The sequence below is a fragment of the Mobula hypostoma genome, chromosome 2 (assembly GCF_963921235.1).
Source record: "Mobula hypostoma chromosome 2, sMobHyp1.1, whole genome shotgun sequence".
Classification (NCBI taxonomy): domain Eukaryota; kingdom Metazoa; phylum Chordata; class Chondrichthyes; order Myliobatiformes; family Myliobatidae; genus Mobula; species Mobula hypostoma.
The window spans coordinates 38,906,646-38,922,894 of NC_086098.1; the positions used below are offsets into that span (position 1 = coordinate 38,906,646).

The window sequence follows — 16,249 nt, forward strand, 5'->3', positions numbered from 1 at the left end:
AAAACCATCTCATCCTTTCCCTGAAGTTGGAACTGACGGAAGTATTACTGTATGGAACTTTATAGTAGTTCAGAACAGTCTAAGACTAGACAACCCACCACCCCGAAACTTTCTTTCAGGAGGCAGGCTTCAAATTTTTGCAATCTGTAGAACAATCCAAGAAAGCTGACAATGTTTACTTATGATCTCCAGTGCCCACTTTACTTATTGCACGGTCTCTGTCACAATTGCTGTAATTAAAATAATCATAACTTTATTTACTAAGTTGTTGGAATAATATCCAAGCATAGGAAGAAAACAAGTAAAAAATTAAAATGTTTTAATTGCATATTATGACCAAAGTAACATTTAAATATAAAATGACACTCAGACTTGAAACCCGAGAATACCAGAGTATTAGTCATACTCCAAATACATATAGACACAAAGATCAAAAACTGAGATAACATTAAGCAAGGTGAAAGATTAATTGGAATGGATATATAAACTGACCTTGGGTTACATCCTTATGGATTAGTAATTACTGCAAAATAAACAGGCATCTACTTTGGCTCGAGCCAGCCAGAAGCCTTCCTTCCCTTCTACAAAATGTACTGGTGGATAAGAAGCAACAATTCTTGCCACATAGTGTCCTTTTCTTATCAGATGTTATATACAAGGTGCACTGTAGAATGATATGGTCAGGAGAGAAGCCTACTAAATCAGGCAATATGACATCAGAATGCGGTACTTTTCTTAAAAGGCATCCATTTTGCGATAATTCAACAACACTTCTTTCTAAATAAATATAGTATCACTAAGACATTTTAATAAATGACTTGCTGTGTTATAAATAGTTGGAATGAATATGAAGGGTTCACCAGGCTCTTGAAAAGAGGCAGCTACAAAGACTACATGGCTAATGGTAACCATTTTAAACTTTAATCATCAGCATGTGAACTTGTGCACGACAACATATAAAATCAATAATAAAAATCTGGGAAATTACTGCATGAAAACAGTGTGTCAAACTTTCTAAATTATGAATGTTCTCAAGTTAGACATTTGCTAACTATGCAGAGATTTCTATATAGAACTAACTTGAGATTTTTACAATAATTATGTATAAATATTTAAGACATTAGTGTCAAGAAATTCGACCCTGCTCTATTTTAATCAAGCTGCATAATAGCTCTCGCATGTTCTAGTCCGCTTCCAAAGCTAATGAATTTGCAGAAGCATAGTAGAACATGCGCTGCAAAACTAATTGCCCAAATAATTTTTACAAAAGCCAAATTTTCCTGATTGATTAAAGTCAGTTACCCAAGGATGCAAACTACCTTGGCATACTCAACAGGCCAGTGCACCAATGGCTATGGCTTTCTGAAGCATGAACATACATGATGGATCAGAGAATGGTGAAACTAAAATGAAACATTTTATACAAAAGGCAACATTTTAATCTCTGTGCCACATTCACAGCTTTAATTTCTAAGAAATAATTAACAAACTCTTATTAGCAACTGTACACTCTGTCAAGTGTTTTAAATTCATGTTCTAAAGCTGAGTTTCATTCCACTCTTTGCCTTGAACAATCAAATTCACTAATGTTACATGATGATAACTGTGTAATTATAATATTTAAACTTTTCAGGGAACTCTTAAAAAAAAATCATATTACTTGCAAGGGATGACCAACAGGAAAACAAGTCTTGATTATGATATTAATACAGAAATAACAGCTTATGGGTGGGGGTAAGAGCAACATGGAATGCATTAAAGAAACAAAATTTAGCATTTCCCTCAAAGCAGTTCAGCCATGTCAGAGAGGAAAGTACTCTTTGTGCTTGATCAAAAATAATGGTGCAAGGAAGGGAAATGATAGTGCTTTATAGTATAGTTAAACAAGACTTAAGCTGCATTAATGCAAGAGGTAATTAAATTATCATGAAAAGTGAACTTTTTGTTGATTGAACTTTCAGGTGAGTTTTCTGAATTTAGGGGCTGACTTGGGAAAAGAAATTTATAAAATGGAAAGTGCAGATAAACACAGTGCACTAATCTAAATACTGTACATTAATCTAAACTAAGACATTTAGTACATCGATGCATTGCTGTGTTAAATACTGATACACTGCACTCAGAATGGTAAAATTTGGTATCCAGTTACATATGCCAAGCAAAAAAAAAATCAATTATGTTATTCAAGGAAGGCACCCCTTAAATGGAATAATGATGAAGAGTATCATTTCATGGCAGCATTGTCAAAGATTTGGAAATGAACCACTTTCCCGCAGTTTTGGTCAGATGTAAAAGAAAAAGCAAAGTGTGGGAATTGCATTAAAATAAGTTATTTATATGCAACCTAAAATACAGCACATCTTGAATACATTTCCATTCAAGATTAAAAGACAAAGAAATCAATTCATGAATATAAGTGATACAACATTTGAGGACAAAGCACTGGTATGGAAACATCCATTGCACCACACTCTTCGGAACATGCTACATTTTAACAGTGCTTTCTCTCCCTTTTACAATGGTTTACAAACAGGAATGAAGCCAAATGTCTTTTGATGTGGGATTCATATAACAAGGATAAAATGTTGCATGACATTGCTCACCCAGAATCACTCACTAGGTTAGGCAGTACCTTTAAAAATAGAGCAATTTTTAATTTCCTATACTTTACATGAAGGGGAAAAAAAGCTCAACTGGTAGCTTAAATGCATCTACATTGAAAGTGCTAATATCACTATCAACTTCTGTACCTATAATAAAAAATAACTGAGTTGTGATTTTGCCATAGCAGGGAAGGCAGTTATTAATTCTTGCTGGTCGTAGGGAATTAAGAATTTCAATACAGAAGGCAATTCCTGTGCAAGTGATGTGGGAGTGATGTATTTCAGCCACAAAATGGTAAAGGTCATTCTATTTGCACCCAATTCCAGTGTGCAAATGTGTCATAAATGCACATGGAAAACAATGTTTGAACTGGGGTAAAGGTAGTAATATGAAACAACAAAGACTATAAATGTACTGACGTTATGTAGTTCTCTAATTTGCACTGACCATTCACAACAAAGTGACTACGAAACCTTACAGAGAGTCTATTGTTTTGTTTTGAGGTAGTTGTATTACAAGGTGCATCCAACTACATCAGCTAGGTTCAGATTTACAGATCTTTAAATGCCCAACCTACATGCAACAGCAAATAAATGAAATACACACAACATAAAACAGAAATTCAAGAGAAATTAGAAAGGCAATTATATCACTGGTTGTATTATAATTATTATAAAACAAACATCACTTGTAGAAAACAACTTGAAAAACTACAAATTCTGAATCAATTTTACAGGATTTTTTTGGGCGGGAGGAGGGAGTTGCAAGATGGAATAAAGGGAGAGCATGAACTGTTCAAAGCATTCTTTAGAAAGGTTCACAGCCAAAAAGCCAAATGTTACACATAGTGCATATTTAACTTGAAAAAGCAATATGGAAATGACAGCAATGCTCAGTGTGAGCAATTGATCATTGCCTGTTTTACAAATAGCCATGTTAAAAAAATCATGAAATGCCATTCAAAATACAAAAGGGAGTCAGTTTTCAGCAATAATGTATTCAGAGGAAATTGCTTCCTAAATTCCATACTTCTAAGAATAACCATTTATGTTGATAGCTAGTGTAGCTCTTCACTAGCATGCACTACAGGTCACAACGCCAACAGCACACAGACTTTGGACTAATGATCTACCAAAGGAAAAGCAATGGAATCTGGGGAAAATTAGACTTCGATCCAAAATGAAAGGGAAGCTTCTGGATACATCCAGAGTGAGACCAACCTTTTATAACTTCACTGTACCAATGAAGTGACACAATCATAGAACAAGAATGAATCAAATTTTTGAGAGTCTTGCAAACTCTTACTTTATAAGGCTAATTACAGTTAAGACCAGGAATAAAGTTATTGCCATGCAAATATAAATTTTGCTTTATATGTACAATTATAAAATCCTGAACTATTTACTGCACATAAACTAAAAAAGTTAATTCAGTCCATTCATACTTTAGATAATCTCATTGTTTCTCTTAAAAATAAATGTGACCTGTTTTTACCTGCCTCAGTAAGACACCAACCAATACACCAATTCTCAAACGATATTTTCATGCAAAGATATGATTTTCTATTATATAACCAAATGCTAGCAAGGGTGCTTAGCAAGATGGCAGAAAACCTGGGAAAACTATTTCCAATTCAATTTCTTTAAAAAAGTTTGCAAAAAAATTGCATGACATTTCATGATTTTAACATTGGTTTTGTAAAATTGTTCCTAGCAGCTAAAAACCTGTCAATCCTGTGAAATCAGACACGTTCACTTTTGTCTCAAAGCTTTTCTTTTGTTGATTAAAGGCCAATGCTACTCCTCACTCACAACATCTAAATAAGATTCAGGAAAATCATAACAACCAAAGTGAAACTTTTTGACTACTTCATTTGAAAATCCGGTGGCAGAATTTGTTTTGATCAGCAGCGCTAAACAGGGTCTATAACATTGACACTTGTACTCCTCTCTCCATATTCATATCCACTGAAGCCAATAAATGGGTGGGACGAATATAAATGGTGACTGATATCACTGCGCTACTTTAGAGTCTGTGATCAAAGGCAACTTTCTACCCCAATGTGTCTGATTCATTTGATTGAACTCCAGTAATACATTTAAATAAGACATTATTCTATACAACAAACTTTAAAAAAAAATACACAGCTGAACCTAGCAGGCAGGAATAGCTGTGTCTCATTCAATTATTGTGCCCCAACAGGATCCAGTAGGTGTGAGCTATGTTACAACTCCATTTGTTGCTTGGAAAATTCAAAGTAGCGGTATGTCAACCCAAGAATGGTGGCTTCATATTATTGTTTGCATCACTGTTTCTACACTGTGCATGATGTTAGAGACAATGGGACTCTCAATTGGTTGTTACTGTAGGCTGGAACATAGAACTGAATTGTGCTTGGTATTCCTTGATCAACTTCCTGCTGACATGTGTGTTAAGGCTCCGTACACAGTGGGCTCGAACAATGCCAGATTGCCCAGCAGACAGAACCCATCCATGGGCATCCAGATTGGGATTGAAACGGACCTGGTAGAAAAAGACAGCTAAATTAGATAGACAAGCTTTATTATTTTTAAAAAAATGACTTTCCAAACTGCAAGAAATATTAAATGTTAGATCCATACATGAAATCTGAAGGCAACATACTTGTTAAGAGCAACAATAATGTAGGAAAACCAATTTTAAAAAAGTACTTAAAAATGGGGACAGCATTCTGGTAGGAATAACCACAATAGTTTATTTTTTAAAAAAGGGCAAAACAAGACAAAAAAATTGATGCCAAATACTAAGAGCTAAAAAGCAACATGTTAGAAGCAACAGTTTGTTTACAGTTAACAGTTCCTGATGTTTATAGTTTTCAGTTAATGTTCTATGGATTTGCTAAGTATGCCCACAGAAAAAGATTCTCAGGGTTGTATGTAGTTATATGGGTTCTGATAATAAATTTTACTTTGAACTATAAATCTGAAACAAAGCAAAAAATGCTCAAAATACTTTGCATGTCAGGCAGTATCTGTGGAGAGGGAAGGAAACGAAGTTAAGAGTTCTGATCAATCCCCCTTAATCAGAAGCAAATGGCCAGAGAACAGAAAATGTAGGTGTGAAATTAAAAAAGGAAATTAGGAAGGTAAAACAAGTGGATGATAAAAATTCATAAGTGAAATCATAAGCAGGCTTTATAGGAACAGAAGAAGAGGATAACATTTCTTACTAAATTGATTTAATACACCCTGCAAAAATATTTATAGTTTATTATTGATAACTGTTCTTGGCAGTATGAGTAGAACTCCACATTTAATAACAATTGGAAGTTCCTTGTTTTGATCCAAGAAATCTGATGGACTCTTTGGAAGTGTGACATCTGAAAAAGAATTTAGGCCTTTGGATAACTTTTTGTATCTTCAATTTAGCTGTACACAGAGAGCCACAAATAACAAGTATGTTAGACGTGCTAGATCATCAGGCTTAGAGGATAAGCTTCCAATGTTGCTATTACAGTTCCAGACACTGGACTGTAAAATTAAATTTTCTTCATTTTACACATCATTTGTTCTTGTCCATCTTTTAATATATAAAGGCAACTGAGACACAATACTGCACCAGAATGCCAAATGGAGCTTAACTGCATTCTCTGACATTCAGAACTTAAGAGTATGTGCCACTCAGTAAACATATACAACAGACAATTTGATGGTGTGTGGCTTTAAAGAGACCTAAACCATATAACCTGGAACTGAAAGAAAGTGAACACAACAGGGAAGCTACAAAACCATGAGAAAAAGAAGTTAGAGAAGGCTAATGTAGAAATCTGTTTGGCTGATGTGAATGACCCTTCATTTAATTTTCATGGCCACTTTTCCTCAGAAACAGAAGAAATTCTGCAGACGCTAGAAATCCTGAGCAACACACACAAAATGCTGGAGGAACTCAGGTTAGGCAGAATCTATGGAACAGTCAGCTTTTCTGGCTGTTCATCAGAACTGGAAAGGAAAGGGAAAGATGCCAGAATAAGAAGGTGGGGAGGATGGGAAGTTAGATGCTGAGAGGTAATATGTGGAAAAGGCAATGGGCTAGTAAAGAAGGAATCTGACAAAGAGGAGAGAGGGTAGGAACAGGGGCACCGGGGGAGGCGATAGGCAGGTGAGAAGAAGTGGCAGGAGGCCAGAGTAGGGATTAGAAGAGGGAAGGGGGATGGGAAAAAATTACCAGAAATTGGAGAAATCAATGTTCATGTCATTAGGTTGGAGGCTACCTAGATGTGTTATGAGATGTTGTTCCTCCAACTCGAGAGTGGCCTCATTGTGGCAAAAAGAGGAGGCCATGGATTGACATGTCAGAAAGGGAATGGGACAGGAATTAAAATGGGTTACAACCGGGAAATTCTGCTTTTTGTGGATAGAAGAGAGGTGCTCAATAAAACAGTTCCTCAATTTTCGCCGGTTCTCAGCAATGTAGAGGAGGCCACATTGGAAGCACCGGATACAGTAGATGACCTAAACAGATTGACAGGTGAAGCGTATCCTCAGTGCTACTTTCCTGACTTTCCTGCACAAACCATACTTCCCTTGACTTCCTTACAATTCTGAACTCCAATTATCTACTCAATAATTGAGCTATCAAGTTCCACTACGTCTTGGGTGAAGAAATTTCTTTTAATTTCCAAGCTAAATTGTTAACCGCTTATTTTGAGACTGGGAGCCATGCTTCCAGACAGCTCATCCTGATTCCAGCACTAGCTAAAACCCGTAGGAACTCTGTCTATTCCAACATGATCCAACTCTTCCATGCTCAAGAGATAGGCCCAGACTGCTTAAAAGGACAAACACTCCTTGCAGGAATTATTCTGGTGAATCCTTACTTCAGCCTTTCACAAGGAGACATACTCCCTGATCTACAAGTGATAGACTTCCAAATTTTCAAAAGGATAATGAAAGTAACAGAGAGAAATAGTAAAGTGGAGAGGGTCAGGTAAGGAGGAAATAATTACGATTTTAGCACACATAAAACCCTCACTCAAATTACTGATGTCGATTGCAAACAGCTGGAGCTATAGCATTGATCCTGCTAGAACCAGCCACCAAAACCAAAAGTGACCCGTTTACTCCTACATTATTTTCCGTCCATTAACCAATCCTCTATTCATTACAGTACATTAACACCAATACTCTACATTCAGATTTTGCTCAAATATCTCTTGTAGCCGCTCATCAAATGCATCACAGCAACTGGTTCACCATCATCTATTTTGGTAATTATAACCTCAAAAACAAGTTTTGTCAAATATTAATCCCCTTCCATAAATCAATAGTGTTATTGCTCAGTCTCATTCTCATCTTCTACGTGCTTTGTGCCAGAGTCCCAGCTGACCAGCAAGAACACTTTTACATTGAATTATATTGTTAGACTCAATATCGCTACACCAAAGATTTGGCAGTTCATTTGGGCAGGATTTAAAGTAGTTTAAGGTCGCCTGGGCAGGGTATGGAAACCAGTGCACAGACTCACAAAGGATAGAAGGCCTTGCTGAAAATGGTGGGCAAGAAATCAGGGAGCAGGTATCCAAGGATGTGTTACTGGCTGCACGTTAGTGTAGCAGTTAGCATATTGCTATTATAGTGCCAGTGACCCAGGATCAATTACCACTGCTGCCAGTAAGGGATCCTAACAAGGGCCGATTGATAATTTCATGGCCTAAGGTAGAAGGAGTCAATTTTAGAAAACCTAGGCACATTTATTTTTCCTATATGTACACACTTAATCCAGCGGTCGTGGAGCACACTGATCCCTTCTTTGTAGAAGTCAGTGTCTTGGACCTCCAGAAGTGGTCCACAGCACGGGTGATTGATAAGTTCGTTGCCTAAGGTAGAAGGAGATGAGTTATTAACTTCAAATTTTCTGCATTTCCACTCAAAGAGTTGCCCGGCTGGTGGTGCAATGGCATCAGCGCCAGACTCCGGAGCGAAGGTGCCCGAGTTCAAATCCAAGTCGGGCCACCCCCCCGAGCATGCTTTCCACCCGTGCTGGGTTGAGCGTCGAGCTAGCCACTCGGCCTCGTAAAAAAAAAGGGTCGAGTCAAGAACATTCATATCGTGACCCAGTTAATCCGAAAGCAGACAGCACGCGCCAGACAAGAATGGCTGTCTGGTGCGACACACACGAAAAAAAAGTTGAACTGCACGTGCATGTAACCAGAGCTGTATAACTCATCTCCTTTTACCCTAGGGCACGAACTTATCAATCACCTCTGCTGTGGACCACCTGGAGGTACAAGACACTCTTGTTACATGCACGTGCAGTTCAACTCTTTGACTGATAATACAGGAAGTTTGAAGTTAATAACTTATCTCCTTCTACCTTAAGCCATCAACTTATCAATCACCCCTGCTGTGGACCACTTCTACAAAGAAGGGATCTGTATGCTCCACGACCGCTGGACTAAGTGTGTACATGTAGGAGGGGACTATGTGCTTTGTTCAGGGTGTCAGATGTGGGAATCCTGGGAGACTTCCAGCCTCTCTGATGGCCACATCTGTGCCAGGTGCACCGAGTTGCAGCTCCTCAGAAACCGCGTTAGGGATCTGGAGCTGCAGCTTGATGACCTACTGCTTATCAGGGAAAGTGAAGAGGTGATAGACAGGAGCTACAGGGAGGTAGTCATCCCTAGGCTACAGGAGTCAGAACACTGGGTCACTGTCAAGAGAGGGAAGGGAAATGCCTGGATAGTGGAGAGCACACCTGTGGCTGTCCCCCTCAGCAACAAATATCTTGTTCTGGATGCTGTTGAGGGGGATGACCTGACAGGGGACGCCCACGGTGACCGGGTCTCTGGCACTGAGCCTGGCGCTGTTGTGCAGGAGAGAAGGAGGGTGAAGAGAAATGTGGTAGTCGTGGGGGATTCCATAGTCAGGGGAACAGACAGGAGATTCTGTGAGCCTGACAGAGATACCCACATGGTGTGTTGCCTCCCAGGTGCCAGGGTACGGGATGTCTCGGATCGGGTCCTGAATATTCTAAAGGGGGAGGGTGAGCAGCCAGTTGTCTTGGTACATGTTGGTACCAATGACATAGATAGGACAAAGGAGGAGGTCCTGAAGAGAGACTTCCAGGAGTTAGGAAGGAAGCTGAGAAGCAGGACCTCCAGGGTAGTAATCTCGGGATTGCTACCTGTGCCACGTGCTAGCGAGGGCAAGAGTAGTCGGATCAGGCAGATGAATGCCCGGCTGAGAGACTGGTGTAGGGGGCAGGGCTTCAGATTCTTGGATAATTGGGATCTCTTCTGGGGGAAGTATGACCTGTTCAAAAAGGACAGGTTACACCTGAACCCGAAGGGGACCAATATCCTGGCGGGAAAGTTTAATAGAGCTGTTAGGGAGGGTTTAAACTAATTTGGCAAGGGGATGGGAACCAGAATGATAGAGCGGAGGAAGGGGAAAACAGAAATAAATCTAAGATAGTGAGCAGTAAAGATGTCAGGAAAGACAGGCAGGTGATGGGGCAAATGTGTAGCCATTGGGATGAGTTGCAGTGCAATAATGTTGCAGTGAAATCAAAGCAAAAAGTATCAAATACTGGTCTTAAGGTGTTGTACTTAAATGCACGCAGCATAAGAAATAAGGTGGATGATCTTGTTGTACAGCTACAGATTGGCAGGTATGATATTGTGACCATCACTGAGACCTGGCTAAAGGATGCATGTCTCTGGGAGCTGAACGTCCAAGGATACACGGTGTATCGGAAGAATAGGAAGGTAGGCAGAGGGGGAGGTGTGGCTTTATTGGTAAGAAATGATATTAAATCATTAGAAAGAGGTGACATAGGATTGGAAGGTGCAGAATCTTTATGGGTTGAGCTAAGGAATAGCAGGGGTAAAAGGACCCTGATGGCAGTTATTTATAGACCTCCAAACAGCTGCAGGGATGTGGACTACAAATTACAACTGGATATAGAAAAGGCTTGTCAGAAGGGCAGTGTTATGATAATTGTGGGGGATTTTAACATGTGAGTAGATTGGAAAAATCAGGTTGGCACGGGATCTCAAGAGAGAGAATTTGTAGAATGTCTGCAAGATGGCTTTTTAGAACAGCTTGTTGTTGAGCCCACTAGGGGATCGGCTGTACTGGATTGGGTATTGGGTAATGAACCGGAGGTGATTGGAGAGATTGAGGTGAAGGAACCCTTAGGAGGCAGTGATCATAACATGATTGAGTTCACTGTGAAATTAGAAAAAGAGAAGCCGAAATCTGATGTGTCAGTGTTTCAGTGGAGTAAAGGAAACTACAGTGGCATGAGAGAGGAACTGGCCAAAGTTGACTGGAAAGAGACACTGGCGGGAAAGACGGCAGAGCAGCAGTGGCTGGAGTTTATGCGAGAAATGAGGAATGTGCAAGACAGGTATATTCCAAAAAAGAAGAAATTTTCGAGTGGAAAAAGGATGCAACCGTGGTTGACAAGAAGTCAAAGCCAAAGTTAAAGCTAAGGAGAGGGCATACAAGGAAGCAAAAATTAGTGGGAAGACAGAGGATTGGGAAGTCTTTAAAACCTTACAAAAGGAAACCAAGAAGGTCATTAAGAGAGAAAAGATTAACTATGAAAGGAAACTATCAAATAATATCAAAGAGGATACTAAAAGCTTTTTCAAGTATATAAAGAGTAAAAGACAGGTGAGAGTAGATATAGGACCGATAGAAAATGATACTGGAGAAATTGTAATGGGAGATGAGGAGATGGCAGAGGAACTGAACAAGTATTTTGCATCAGTCTTCACTGAGGAAGACAGCAGGATACCGGACACTCAAGGGTGGCAGGGAAGAGAAGTGTGTGCAGTCACAATTACGACAGAGAAAGTACTCAGGAAGCTGAATAGGCTAAAGGTCGATAAATCTCCTGGACCAGATGGAATGCACCCTCGTGTTCTGAAGGAAGTAGCTGTGGAGATTGCGGAGGCATTAGCGATGATCTTTCAAAAGTCGATAGATTCTGGCATGGTTCAGGAAGACTGGAAGATTGCAAATATCACTCCGCTATTTAAGAAGGGGGCAAGGAAGCAAAAAGGAAATTATAGACCTGTTAGCTTGACGTCAGTGGTTGGGAAGTTATTGGAGTTGATTGTCAAGGATGAGGTTACAGAGTACCTGGAGGCATATGACAAGATAGGCAGAACTCAGCATGGATTCCTTAAAGGAAAATCCTGCCTGACAAACCTATTACAATTTTTTGAGGAAATTACCAGTAGGCTAGACAAGGGAGATGCAGTGGATGTTGTATATTTGGATTTTCAGAAGGCCTTTGACAAGATGCCACACATGAGGCTGCTTAACAAGACAAGAGCCCATGGAATTACAGGAAGGTTACATACGTGGATAGAGCGTTGGCTGATTGGCAGGAAACAGAGAGTGGGAATAAAGGGATCCTATTCTGGTTGGCTGCCGGTTACCAGTGGTGTTCCACAGGGATCAGTGTTGGGGCCGCTTCTTTATATTGTACATCAACGATTTGGATTATGGAATAGATGGCTTTGTGGCTAAGTTTGCTGACGATACGAAGATAGGCGGAGGGGCCGGTAGTGCTGAGGAAACGGAGAGTCTGCAGAGAGACTTGGATAGATTGGAAGAATGGGCAGAGAAGTGGCAAATGAAGTACAATGTTGGAAAGTGTATGGTTATGCACTTTGGAAGAAAAAATAAACAGGCAGACTATTATTTAAATGGGGAAAGAATTCGAAGTTCTGAGATGCAACGGGACTTGGGAGTCCTCATACAGGATTCCCTTAAAGTTAACCTCCAGGTTGAGTCGGTAGTGAAGAAGGCGAATGCAATGTTGGCATTCATTTCTAGAGGAATAGAGTATAGGAGCAGGAATGTGATGTTGAGGCTCTATAAGGCGCTGGTGAGACCTCACTTGGAGTACTGTGGGCAGTTTTGGTCTCCTTATTTAAGAAAGGATGTGCTGACGTTGGAGAGGGTACAGAGAAGATTCACTAGAATGATTCCGGGAATGAGAGGGTTAACATATGAGGAACGTTTGTCCGCTCTTGGACTGTATTCCTTGGAGTTTAGAAGAATGAGGGGAGACCTCATAGAAACATTTCGAATGTTAAAAGGCATGGACAGAGTGGATGTGGCAAAGTTGCTTCCCATGATGGGGGAGTCTAGCATGAGAGGGCATGACTTCAGGATTGAAGGGTGCCCATTCAGAACAGAAATGCGAAGAAATTTTTTTAGTCAGAGTGTGGTGAATCTATGGAATTTGTTGCCACGGGCAGCAGTGGAGGCCAAGTCATTGGGTGTATTTAAGGCAGAGATTGATAGGTATCTGATTAGCCAGGGCATCAAAGGTTATGGTGAGAAGGCGGGGCAGCAGGACTAAATAGGATAAAATGGATCAGCTCATGATAAAATGGCGGAGCAGACTCGATGGGCCGAATGGCTTACTTCTGCTCCTTTGTCTTATGGTCTTATGTTGAAAAATAAATGTGCTAGGTTTTCTAAAATTGACTCCTCCTACCTTAGGCCACAAACTTATCAATCACCCCTCGTACTGACGAAGGGTCTTGGCCCGAAACGTCGACTGTACTTCTTCCTATAGATGCTGCCTGGCCTGCTGCATTCCACCAGCATTTTGCGTGTATTGCTTGGATTTCCAGCATCTGCAGATTTCCTCGTGTTTGCGTTTTTAAATTCCCTTCTGATACTTATTTTCCACTTTGATTCTGACAATATCTGTACTCCGTTATAAAACCGTGGTCCCTGCCTCAAACATTTAATATGGAAAGATATCCTTTTTTTTAAATGATTTCCTTCAATAAATAAAACTAACCACTTTTCCTTAAAACAACTTATAAACTCTCTAAACAAAATAATCCATACCAATTCACCTTTTCATTACTTAAAACTCATTAAATCTCCTCCTGGTCTTTTATTTTAGCAATGACAGCCTAGTAACTATATACAACCTCAGTGCCCATTTAATAAGCATAAAGATTTAATCACTACTGCGTATAAATTCATCTTAACCACCTGCACTGCCCTCCACTTATGACAACCAAAATCCCTTTTTTTTTTAAATTGTGGAAGTTATTATTGGCAATGGTTTCACACCTGGATAATCTGTCATTATCACTGTCCACAGCAATTAAATAATAACAGAAACAGGAAATCTACCTGATGCAAACATACCTAACCCCCCTCCTCTGTCTATCAGTGTAATCTAATAGAAATATCACAGAATCACAAAGTAATGGTCTCTGATTCTCAAGTCCTGCATCAGAATTTGACTGTATGAACCAGCTCTAATGAAGAAAATTATTTACAAATTTGTTGACAACACTCCAAACAAAAAAAGGTGTGCTATTAAATTAATCCAGAATAGAAAAAAATTCTGGATACTCTGGCAGCCTTTCAGAAATTCATCTAATATTTTGCCAAGATTTTTGTTTTTGTAGGACTTACCTTTCACTAGTGCAAAACTACCTATGATGTGAACAGGAATGGAAAATCCAAAATTTATCCACTGGGAGATTTGCAACCTCACTTGCTTGGAAAGCAACAGTGTGTGAAACCACCAGGTTTTATAAAATCACACAAAGTTAGGAGAAATGGGGTTAAGGGAAGCAAATCCATGATTGTAATACGATCTTTTACTTCCTGTGACCTCACATACAACCTCGTACGTGACTTAGTATTATGGTGATCCACAATATGATTTTAGTAGCAAATAAAATTAGAAGGGAGCAATGCTGGGCCAGTGAAATTTAGCTGAGCACTGACATTAAAATGTAGATTGAAAACACTTTTCACATTTTATATAACATTTTGAATGTGAAAGTTTTGAGAAAATTTTGTATAATGATCCCATTTTTCACGGCAATATTGATGTTCGGTTTACCTTGTATACAGATTCCAGTGGCATTCTGTCAGGATAAGTTTTTTCTTTGTCAACAGTCTGCATTCTCTTAAAAGGTCCTCTGGAAAACAAGTTCTTGAAACTCCTCTAAAAAATATTTTAAATAAGTTTTAAAATAGAGTAATACACCTAAAATGCAGGATCAGACCAGACATCGACATCAGATACTTAACATCCAAGTAAAGTTACCAGTGAACTTTTCAATAATTGCATAATTTAAAGGAAACCATCACAAAGGGGCGAGGAAAGGACTAATGAACCACTTGTAAATGTCAACTGATATAAACATGCATCCTAAATCTGGTTTTAAAGGTGGTAGCATAGATTAACAATTTAAATAAGAGTGTATGCATGTTTATCCACTCTTTAAAATCAAAACAAACAAGTTTGCTAGAAGGGAAACTTCAGCAAGACCCTTCAGCAGGGCTGGAGAAAATAAGATTTTGAATCAGTTAGGAAGTGGGGAGGGGATGGAGAAACACAAGGTGATAGATGAAACTGGGGGGAAGGGGTGAAGTAGGAGAGGTTATAAGGCCATGGAAAAAAGAAAAGGGGAGAAGCACCAGAGGGAGGCGATGAGCAGGCAAGGAGACAAGGTGAGAGAGGAAAAAGGGGATGGGGAATGGTGGGGGGGGGGGCACATTACCAGAAGTTCGAGAACCTGCAGACAAGGGGGTGGGGGGTACTGTAGTCTGGCAGACTGACATCCACCTTGCTGAGTCCCAGCGGCAACTGTCAGACACCTCCTCTTACTTACCTCTCAAACAGGATCCCAGTAAGGAGCACCAGGTCATTGTCTCCCACACTATCACTGACCTTATTAACTCTGGGGATCTCCCATCCACTGCCACCAACTTCATAGTTTCCGTATCCCACACCTCCTGTTTCTACCTCCTACCCAAGATCCACAAACTTGCTTATCCAGGTAGATCCACTGTTTCAGCTTGTTCCTGCCCCACCAAACACATATCTGCATACCTTGACTCAGTTTTATCCTCCCTGGTTTAGTCCCCTACAAGCACATAGAAGTAGTAAAATTAAAAACAGAAGGCAATATATTGTTACAGAGAAAGGCAATGAAGTAGACAAAGTGTAAGGGCCACACAAATTAGATTGGAAAGTCAACAGTTCAGCTTTTAGCATTTGAGAGGTTTGTTCAAGATCTGCTAATAGTGGGATTTAAGCTGTCCTTAAGTCTTGTGGTCCATCCTTTTAAGCGTTGCCTGATGGGAGGGGAGATAAAGAGAATGACTGGGAGGTGCACTTAGTTATGTTGATTGCTTTCCCAAAGCAGCAAGAAGTGCAGACAGGGTTTGTAGAGGAGAGGCGGGTTTAAGTGTATTTTGAGTGCTGGGCTGCATTCATAAAATTTCTTGCTGTTTTGGGCAGAGCAGTTCCTATTCCAAGCTCCATTGTGAACATATTCAATAACTCTATCTATGCAGCTCTAAGCATATGGAATTCCAAAGAGTCACAAACTTTGAAGAAGAAATTCCTTCTCATTTCTCATGCAGGGGCAATCCTTATTCTGAAAGTATGCTATTGGTTTTAGATACAGTGGCATGCAAAAGTTTGGGCACCCCAGTCAAAACTTCTGTTACTGTGAATAGCTAAGCGAGCAAAAGATGAACTGATTTCCAAAAGGCATAAAGTTAAAGATGACACATTTCTTTAATATTTTAAGCAAGATTACTTTTATTTCCATCTTTTACAGTTTCAAAGTAACAAAAAAGGAAAAGAGCCCGAA

At 39.6% G+C, this 16,249-nt stretch overlaps 1 protein-coding gene across 1 annotated transcript in view; it reads right to left on the bottom strand.

The window, feature by feature from the left end:
• Positions 1-216: 216 nt before the first annotated feature.
• Positions 217-16,249, bottom strand: part of gtf3c2 (general transcription factor IIIC, polypeptide 2, beta) — a 115,111-nt gene continuing 99,078 nt past the window's right edge. Inside the window, exons 17-18 of the mRNA XM_063035855.1 lie at positions 14,485-14,589; positions 217-5,127 (exon numbers count right to left, since the gene is read on the bottom strand). Of these exons, the coding sequence (XP_062891925.1) occupies positions 4,954-5,127; positions 14,485-14,589 (279 nt within the window). The 3' untranslated portion in view covers positions 217-4,953. The remainder of the gene's footprint in view (positions 5,128-14,484; positions 14,590-16,249) is intronic.